We start from the raw sequence: 10,252 nt of genomic DNA on the forward strand, positions 1-10,252 counted from the left end.
ATCTAAGCCGGATAACCGGATCTTAAAAAAAAATTATGTGAGCATATGCATTCTGTTTGACTCATTCTATGCCACCTGTGCAGCCTATTCAACAGAGGATATACTAGTTATACACGTGGTTTAACAAATCAGACTGTCTATTACTCACGCATATATGATAAAAAAAAAACGGAAGACGAACACATGGGAAGGCCCCTCCCTTCAACCTACCGCTAGAGAGAGAGAGAGAGTTTCAACTACACTAGACTAGCTACTAGTAATGCTGCATCCCGCCGGAGACTTGAAACAGAAATACGGAAGGCACTTACATGGAAAGTGCCCAAGGCCAAGCTATCTCCAAGGATGAACTCCCAGATGGCATGTTCATGTGCTCCGAACTGTATATTGCGGCGTTCGAGGGGCGGACAGAGGAGGTCCTCATCGGGCTGCAAACTGGAGGCGTCCACACCGCGACGGCAGCTAGAAACGGTCGTCCTCGGCCGTCGCCAGGCGATGCCAGACCAACTGGTATGTACATCTAGCTTGCAACCCGGCCTCAAGTAGATACCTGCAGATGATCCGAAGTCCGAACAACATATATGAGAGAGATAGAGGAGATGAGTTAGTGTCGACACAAAAGATAGAGAGTTGTTGCCTTGTTGGTGGGAACGGAGTATTTTTTTGGGAATCTGATGAGCATAGCTTCCATGCTTTGTGATTATTTCAGGCACTCAGCATGGACCCTGCTGCACCACCCGGGAGGTGACCGCGGACCGCAGCACGCTGCTCCACATCGCCGCAGGCCAGGGCCACCGCGACCTCGTCACTGAGCTCGGCCTCCGCGACGGCGCGCTCCTCTTCTCGGCCAACTCCTCGCTGGACACGCCCCTCCACTGCGCGGCGAGGTCCGGGCACGCCGGCGCGATCGAGGCCATCGTCCGGCTGGCCAGGCGTGACGCGGACGCGGACAGGCTGCGAGAGGAGCTTCTGGGCCGCAGGAACCGCGCCGGGGACACGGCGCTGCACGTCGCCGCCAGGCATGGCCACGGCGAGGCGGGGGAGGCGCTGATGAAGCTGGCGCCCGAGCTGGCCGCCGGCGTCAACGGCGCCGCCGTGTCGCCGCTGTACCTGGCGGTGATGAGCAGGTCAGTGCGCGCCGTCGAGGCCATACTTGGGTACAGGGACGCGTCCGCCGCTGGTCCCATGTCGCAGAACGCGTTGCACGCGGCGGTTCTGCAGAGCTCAGGTTTGTTCAATCACCTCCCCATGCTCCAAATGGTTGAACTGGAATAATGTTAGTTTTATATTTTATCTAATAATCAACATTATCATGAGAGTTGACCTTAGCTTTATATTTTAATATATGAGCATGAAGAACAAGTAAGCTGTGGACCCACGCGCACAATTCAACGTAATAACGCTTTTCATAATGTGAAGAGGTGCTTTCGTGTTGTGAACACAATCAAGGTACCAAATCGAAATATCTATGAACAAAAGGTGACTTCTAATCACTTCATTTAAATCTAACCATTCCCCAGATGAGTGAAATCTTTTCTGATATCAGCTGCTCATATTATAAATTAAAATGCGACATAAGTGTAGCGCACTATGTTGGGTGCACTGACCTACACATCTTATCAGTTGTTATAATTTTTTATACACATGTATGTTAAGTTAAAACTCTACTGCTTATTATATCTTCTATTAAAATTGAAATTTTATATTTTTATTAACAAATATATTCTGCCACTCAATTTAAATTACAAGTTACTTTAACTTTGTCTAGTTTTGACAAAATCTATAAAAAATGTACCAACATCTGCAACACCATATGTTAGTTTTGTTCGATCTACCAACTAATGTGGCTTGATAGTAAACTTATTTGATTAGATTATCAATATAAATTCTACAAATTTGGTCGAAGTTAAAGAAATTTGATTTAGGACAAAACCAAAGTTACTCTTTATGCACCATGAAACTGAAGATGCTGAAATTATTTTCAATATCGAATTATATGTGAAGCGGTATTGTCGTTATAGAAACGAGTTATAAAAACTAAATTTGCAGTATTGTTGTGTCATAACATTTCAGTCAAAATGTATAAACTTATATCTAAAGCAACGACAGTTAAAATTTATTGTCATTGTAGTATGATTAATATAATATATGCGTCATTGGTATACATGGTCGTTAAGTGAACATTTTGTATGATTGGTAACTTATTAAAATAAATATTTATCTTCATGTATGTATGTTTACTTTCTACATAGTTGCATTTATGCTTACTTTTGTTTAACAACCATGGAAGTATGTAATTTAGAAACATAAAAAATCGTATTTCATGGTTATTAAATTATTTTCCGTATATATTATTTGAGGGAAATTATTAGTTTCAATAAAGGTGGGTAATTTTAATAAAAAATAAATGGGTTACTTTGTATTATTTTTTATAATAGTAGATGTATACAGTTATAACTAAAATTTAGGGGTTACATTGCATTGTCTTTCATAATGGAAGATATTTTTTGAAGCAATTTAATGATTTTTTCAATTATCTTTATAGGCCCCATTCGGCTGGCAGAATTTTGGATGAAACTGGCTGAAAAACACTGTTCTGGTTGAATTGTTGTGAGAGAAAAATACTATTCCGGCTAAAAAAAGAAGCCGAACAAGTCGAATATGGGATAAGCCGAACGGCAAATTTATTGAAATTTAGAGGGTTACATTTTTATCATGGCAAATGTGAGTGTTTGTTGTCGAACAAAATAGATCCAATAGCTATTATTCATGATGATCAGAATTTATCTTTTTTTCCTAATGTGCTTTGCGGGGATTAACATGGATGCTTTGTGGATATTAAGATGGATTTTGTTCTTCTTCTATTCCTTTAGCATTTGTGCATTTGTATGTCCCACTGGCACTGATATTATTATGAAATGTTCAATCTTGTTTGTTTTTTTTTTTAAATTCAAATGTTTTATTTTTGTAGAAATGGTTTCTTTGCTACTGCGATGGCAGCCAGGACTTGCAACTGATCTTGATTGCTACAAGAGCAGCCCATTACATTTTGCTTCATCAGATGGTGACTGTGATATCATCAAAGAGATCTTAACATACGCACCACCGAGCACAGCATATTTGCAGGACAGAGAAGGCCTCTCAGCTCTTCATGCTGCAGCGCTGATGGGTAATGGTCCTGCAGTGAAATTGTTGCTACAATTCTGCCCCGCTTCTGCAGACATCCGTGACAACCAAGGTCGAAGCTTTCTGCATGTAGCTGCTTTGCGAGGCCACTCCTCCATTGTTTCCCATGTTATAAAGAATCGGATGCTAGAAAATCTTCTGAATGTCCAAGACCTGGAAGGGAACACGGCACTTCATTTGGCTGTGCAGGCAGGGGAATACAGAGTTGTCTCCAAGCTGTTATCTAGTGGAAAAGTGCAGGTTCACATTATGAACAATGAAGGCTGCACCCCATCTGATCTGATTGAAAACTCAACCAGTTTCTACTCAATGGTAAGTAATATCCCATCTTTTATCCTTAAGGCAATACCAATTCTAGTTAATTTCTTCATTCTAGTTGAATGATGTTAGATAGAGTAGAGTTTGTGATGATGCATGTGACACATTTGCGAACAAGCAGGTAAGGTTAGTGGTGAAGCTAAATGTCTACCAAGCACAATTCAGGCCGCAGAGGCAAGACCATGTAAAGGAATGGGCTGGTCAGGACTTGGTGAAATGGCGATTGGTGACATCAAAGAATCTTGCAATTGTTTCCACCCTTGTGGCCACAGTTGCCTTCTCTGCAGCATTCAACGTGCCTGGTTCATATGGATCTGATGGGAAGGCAACTCTGAATGGGAACCGCATGTATAATGCCTTCCTCGTGCTGGATACCATTGCTGTGACCACTGCCGTGGTGGCAACCATCCTACTCGTTTATGGGAGAGCTTCGCGATCCCACCACTCCTGGTTGGATTTCATCATCTCGATGCATTTCCTCTGGCTATCACTTCTCAGCATGATGCTAGGATTCTTCACAGCTATAGCTGCAACAAGTGATAAGAATTCTACATTGATTGCATTGGTTAGGCTGATCTACTCTGGGTTGTATGTCTTAGTATTGCTGCTCACAATCCTAGGAAGTCCAGGATCACTTAGAGGGGTTCTGCGACTTCTATTTGGACGAAAACAACATCTCAAGAGGCGCATCAATCGGCAGTATCCCTTTGTAGTAATTTACGCCTTCAACATGCTTTTGTTCATAGTCATAAGCAATATAGCAATTTCTGCTGTGGACACAATTGGCAACGTGTCAACGTCTTCTAGGAATCATGTGTAAACTTATATATGTAATTACTGGTTAAATATTGTAATACATGGAGACTAGTTTCATCTGTGTACATAGACATATGTATATCTTTCCCAACCTAATCCAGTAATCGTTCCATGCATGTAGACTGGATTGTGGCGTGGTGCCCGTGTCTTGTATACCCTATATAGAGGCAACGGAGACCAACAAAATTATGTTATCAGCTTTGCCAAATCTCAAAAATATGATGCGTGTCGCTACATCGGGTCTTGACAGTTACTGTATTTATCATGGGAAGCAGTTTGCTGGCTTTCGATGTGGATTTCAACCTCTTCTTTAGCTCTGCTCCGCGCAATGTTAGGGAGGCAATCCCTATGCAATGTACTACCATTTTTTATGGTGAAGGATTGTAATCCTGTGTTTTTTTTGGGTTTTACCAGTTCATATTCTTTCAATATATAGATACTATGATCTTGTTGCTAGGTAGCAAGTTAGCAACATGTAGTTTTGTGGCCCTCGGAGCCTTGTATGACAAGGGTGTATCACCACAACAACATCTCCACTTCGTTCTTAGTAGAGGCGGCTTTATCACAATTGGCCTTTAAAAATGGTTTCAGAGCCAACCCGCCTATAAAAGTTTATTTTTAGAGATGACTAATAAGATTTCCTTCCGCCTTCTAGAAATGCCCTATATTATTAGAGGCGGATAGTAAGCCAAATTGTCTCTAAAAATACTATTTGTAAAGGCGGTCTAGCCTATTTCTATAGGCAGTTGGAATTCCAAGCATTTATATATAGAAATGAATTTTTAGAGTCAGCAAGCAATTTGGCCTGCCTCTAATATAGACGTAGCACAGTATTCCAAATTTCAATTTTTAAAATTTTCAAATAACATCAGATAGATAAGCTATCTAAATTAAAGTTGTAGTACTCAAAGGAAGCTGCAACTTTGTAGTTGACTATTTATCATTTTAAATCATTTAGTGCTCTAAAATTCTATTTTAAGTTTTCAGATTTTGAAATTCATATTTTTGAATTTTTCAAAGTATCTCGAATGGAGAAACAACCTAAACAAAAGTTGTATTACATGTAGAGATATGAAAGTTTATAGTTGACAACTTTTCAATTTGAAATCATTTAAGGCCTGAAAATTCTGTTTTTTTTTTTTGCGAATGGAAAATTTTGTTTTAAGATTAATAGTTTTTAAATTCATAGTTTTAAATTTTTTCAAATGACCTTAGACGGAGAATGGCCTAAACCAAAGTTTTATTGTAAATGAACTATAACTTTCTGATTTAAAGTTTTTTCTTATATTGAATCCGTTCATATCTTAAATATGCACTATAATATTCGCTAAAGTGATCCGTACAACTACTCTATCACAGGTGACTTTGAGGCGTGGTGGTTATGGAAGGATCATGCAAGCACTGTGTAAGAAATCATGCCACTTGTGACTTGCGACACACATAAGTTTGTGTAGGTGGCACTTTCCCTTACTACATATTTATTGTGACTTTCACTGCCTAAAAAATGATTTTTAGCAATGGTTCGATTTTTTTTTTGTAGGGGCGGCTGGTGATGGAGCCGCCTCTACAAATGGAACAGCAGGGGCGGCTGGTGATACGAGCCGCCCCTACAAATGGGGTCTGATTTGTAGGGGCGGCTCAATCACCAGCCGCCCCTAGAAATTGTATTTGTAGGGGTGACTGGTGATTGAGCCGCCACTACAAATGCCCCCCATATAAAACACATGCAGCACCTTCTTTCTACTCGGGTCACTCACTCCAACCCGTGAAACAAAGGTGGGGAGGCATTGGGCACCTCCTAAAAATTGCTCTACTAAGGGGGGAAGGTTTTGGTCTAAAATCTTTTGGTGGAGAGGTTGTAGAAGGTAAGAAAATGCTATTCCACACTTTTTTTTGAAGTTTTAATGGTTGGTTAGTGAGTAATTAGAGTTTTGTTTTTCTTTCTCTTCTATGGTGTTTGAGCTACTTATGAAGCAAATTAGATCCAAGTTTTAAATGTACTAGGGTAAATTAAGGAGGGGAACAAGATTATACCCTTATTTGGTCCATGTTTCTTGATTTTAGTGAACAATTAGTTAGTTTTATGGATGTTTCATGTGCATGATGATCTAGATCTAGGGTTTGGTTTTTTTATTAATTTCGTTTTTGTAAATTTATATTTGATGAAATTGGACTATGGTTTGTATGAAAGATATTGGGTAAAGTATAATTATTGCTAATTGTTGTCTTTGAAATTGTTTATTGTAATCAATAAATATGTATTTTAATTATTTATGGATAAATGGGCCATTAATTAATTTTCCTCTACCATGGTGTGTTTGTATGCTTCATGTAAATATATTAGATTTATATTCATATATATCTGAAGTATATACAATTATTCTCAAATAATTATTACTTTGATTTATTTTTATATATATCTGAATAACACTATAACACAACATACTTTTGCCGACACTTTTTATTGTAGGCAAAGGGCACCTTTGCCGACAGATAACCTCCCGCGAAAAGTTTTGCCGACAGTTTAGAAACAGTCGCGCTAGAAGCCGTGGGCGAAACTTTTGCCGACAGTTAACAGAATCCCCGACACTTTATATGTAGGCAAATAGTCTACCTACGCCGACAGTTGAAACCTTTGCCAACAGTTAACCCTTTGCCGACAGTTAAGACCTACGCCAACAGTTAAGACCTTTCCCGACAGTTTATATGTTGGTGAAACTATTTCCAAACATTTTATGAAACATGCCCTCGTCAGCAAGTAAACCGTTAGCAAAACTATATAGCAAATATAGATATCAATTCAATTTGAATGATTTGACAAATCCACTTTTGCTCATAGAGAAGGCATCACATTGAGCAAATTCACTTTATTTTGTAGAAATAATATATTAAATACTCCATACATATATCAAATGGATATTGCAAGTCAAAGTGATGATCATAGTACACAGAGCCATACATATAAGTCCAGGATATAGACGAGCCACTAGAAGACATATATAGACATATACTACAAGTCTTGTGCTAACTGATTATGGATAAAGTTAAGAGATGACCCTGCTGACGAAATGACCTCCTTCGTGAAAATGTGCGTGAAAGATGACCCTGCATACCATTCACATGCCTCCTTGCAAACTGTTTTGCGGCCTTCCATCCATCTTGCGCCTTCAGCTGCTGCCGAGCCAGCTGAATGGCATTCTCCCTTGATCTTGCTTTCCTCCATTCGCGGATGCTGAGGAATTTGTCTGAGAAGTTGAATATGATAAGAAGCAGCAGGCACAATGCACCCTGCGTAGAATGGCAAAGTTTGAATCACAATGCACCCCTGAGCAGTTGTATATGATAAGAAGCAGCAGGCACAAGCACCATGCAATGCAGTTGATTACAACATTGTTTTATAACACAAACATAGTCTTTAAGTTACTGAAATTTACAAAAGCATGCAAGAGGATTTACCACTATGCAAGCTCCAAGAATTTTGAAGTTTTCATCACAAGCCAATAAACTGATTTCTCTGGACTACTTAATATAATATAATAACTGACACTCAACAAAAACAAAAAGTGTTTAGAACTTGTTAGAGAGATGAAACTCACGGAGCATGCAAGTAAGACCGCGGGGGTAGAAGAATCCCTCGCAGCACGCTTGGCAGTTGCTTGTTCTCAGCGGGATACCATTGCTACCATGGTTCCTGGGATCTTGAACCGGATTGGTGGAGCAAGCCCATCCTGCATCCATATGAACTGGTGCTGCAGGCATCCTCTCCCGATGGCCTTTTCAAGGAATTATTGACCATTGCATCCAATGGTCCCACAAAACTTCAAGCTATGTATATTTTTCCTTATATTATGTGGGTAAGGATGTGTAGTACTAGTGGCTTTCCAGAGCTTAACAGTGACAGAAACCTCGCGTACTTGGTTTGAGTACTGTGAAGTGTGAACCATTCACTAGAGGTTAGTCTTCTGTGATAATTACATATAGAAGATCCAATCTCACCAGTAGTTTCAGTAGGATAGGTTAACTGATGCCCAAGGAGGAGGTGAGTAGAAATGTCAATTCTGGGTTATCTTTGTGGTTTGGTTGAGGTTGATGTGTCCCGTTGATAATTCTAGAAGAATGATCTAAACTATGAGCAAAGTTGGTGAGATCAGATATAAGGCTGAAAAATGAAGTCTGATCCTGCTTCAGTTATACTGAATAGTCACATCAACTCTGTTGATGAGCTACACTAGTAATGCAACTCTGTTGGCACCAGTTTTGCATACTGGCAGTGTGAAGATATGCTGCATGTGTACTGTTTTCGTATCTTTAATTCTACACACAGGTGACATAGATGGGACAGGCCTAGTTACAAACTCTAATGTCATAGAAGATGATGATTTTCAAGGCAAGCCAGCCAACAGTACATCAAAGGAATTGTTAGACGATGATGGTGACCTTGAAGAGACTACTGACCCTGCTAACGCCAATAAGATGAAAAGTGTTTAGAACTTGTCAGAGAGATGAAACTCATGGAGCATGCAAGTAAGACCGTGGGGGCAGAAGAATCCCTCGTAGCACGCTTGGCAGTTGCTTGTTCTCAGCGGGATACCATTGCTTCCATGGTTCCTGGGATAATGACACTGTTTTACTACATACTACTACTATATTTTTACTAGATAACATCAATGGGATAGCATTAATGTCAAATAGAAATGCATAGTACAAATCTTATAAACTAATACCAATGACAATTGACAACAAGGTTAGCACAGCTTATAAGCTATCTTTCCTGCTCCTTGACTAATTAAAGAACTACCACTTTTAATCACACCATACGGATTAGTTCACACTTCACAGCATTGTCACATCTGACATGCATCATGATAACTGAAAAAAGACTCCCTCTATTCTAAATTATAGATTATAGACCACTTTAGCTTTGTCCTAATTCAAAATTCTCTAACTTCGACCAGGTTATAGAAAAATACATTGATGTATGCAGCACAAAATAAGAAAACTATCAAGAAATATTTCATGGTGGATTTAATGAAATGATGTTGGTGCATTTTCCTACAACACTGAAGTGACCTATAATTTGGAAGGGAGTACAACTTTATAATAGCAATCATAATTCAATTGAAGAATAAGCCTTTACATTCAAGCTGACAAAATGTCCAACAACAGCCAAAGATAATATCAAAGTAACATAGATGACGCATTGCATAAACCGTAGTTGACCACTACAACTACTTGCCAGATCTGAACTACTTGCATAAACCGTAGTTGAACTTTAGACATGAAACACAAGAATTAAGGGCTCTATTAATCAAATAACTGAAGACAATGTTATGCCATTAGTTCATTACCTTGAATAATGTTGCTTATCGGCCTTTGTCTGAGCAATATGATGATATGCCCTAAGCTTTGCTACAAGCTCAGTTGCATCTTTTGCAGCATTAACATATAGTACCTGTTGGTGCAAGGTTAGGTCATTAATATGCTATGTTGATTGGTGAAAAAAGTAAAGTATTACTTAAATAGAACAGATACAAACCTTTGGTATGATTAACAAAGATTCAGCAAATTCAACAATTGCCAGTTGTTCCCGAGAACACAGGGTCATTGCAAGGTTCTCCAGGTAAACTGACAACACAGCTTCAACTGCACCACCACCAGCAACAACCTACATACCCAATACAAAACATGTTGGAGACACTAGCACAATCAATGATACTAACAATTAGAATTTGTCCACTCATAAATAAAATCAAATTGCATTTTGAACTGTAAGGTTCCTCCAGGCATGAAAAATCCTCAATGCACAAGCCACAGAAGAACAGTGAAAGTTGTCACTAAGCATTGATTTATTTAGCTGCAGGTAACCAACATATGATGACATGAAAGAATAGAAGCACAAGGATTACCATATTTGATTCTAGGGTTCTCTTCACAA

General features: G+C 39.3%; 1 protein-coding gene across 1 annotated transcript; it reads left to right on the top strand.

Annotated features, from left to right (window-relative positions):
* Positions 1 to 308: 308 nt before the first annotated feature.
* On the top strand, positions 309 to 4,378 carry LOC136488951 (protein ACCELERATED CELL DEATH 6-like). Its single transcript, XM_066485717.1, has 4 exons — positions 309 to 507; positions 707 to 1,225; positions 2,969 to 3,495; positions 3,623 to 4,378. The coding sequence occupies exons 1-4, from the start codon at positions 309 to 311 to the stop codon at positions 4,319 to 4,321; spliced, it is 1,944 nt and encodes a 647-aa protein (XP_066341814.1). The 3' UTR covers positions 4,322 to 4,378.
* The last annotated feature ends 5,874 nt before the right edge of the window (positions 4,379 to 10,252 follow it).

Source organism: Miscanthus floridulus, chromosome 10, assembly GCF_019320115.1.
Source record: "Miscanthus floridulus cultivar M001 chromosome 10, ASM1932011v1, whole genome shotgun sequence".
NCBI lineage: Eukaryota > Viridiplantae > Streptophyta > Magnoliopsida > Poales > Poaceae > Miscanthus > Miscanthus floridulus.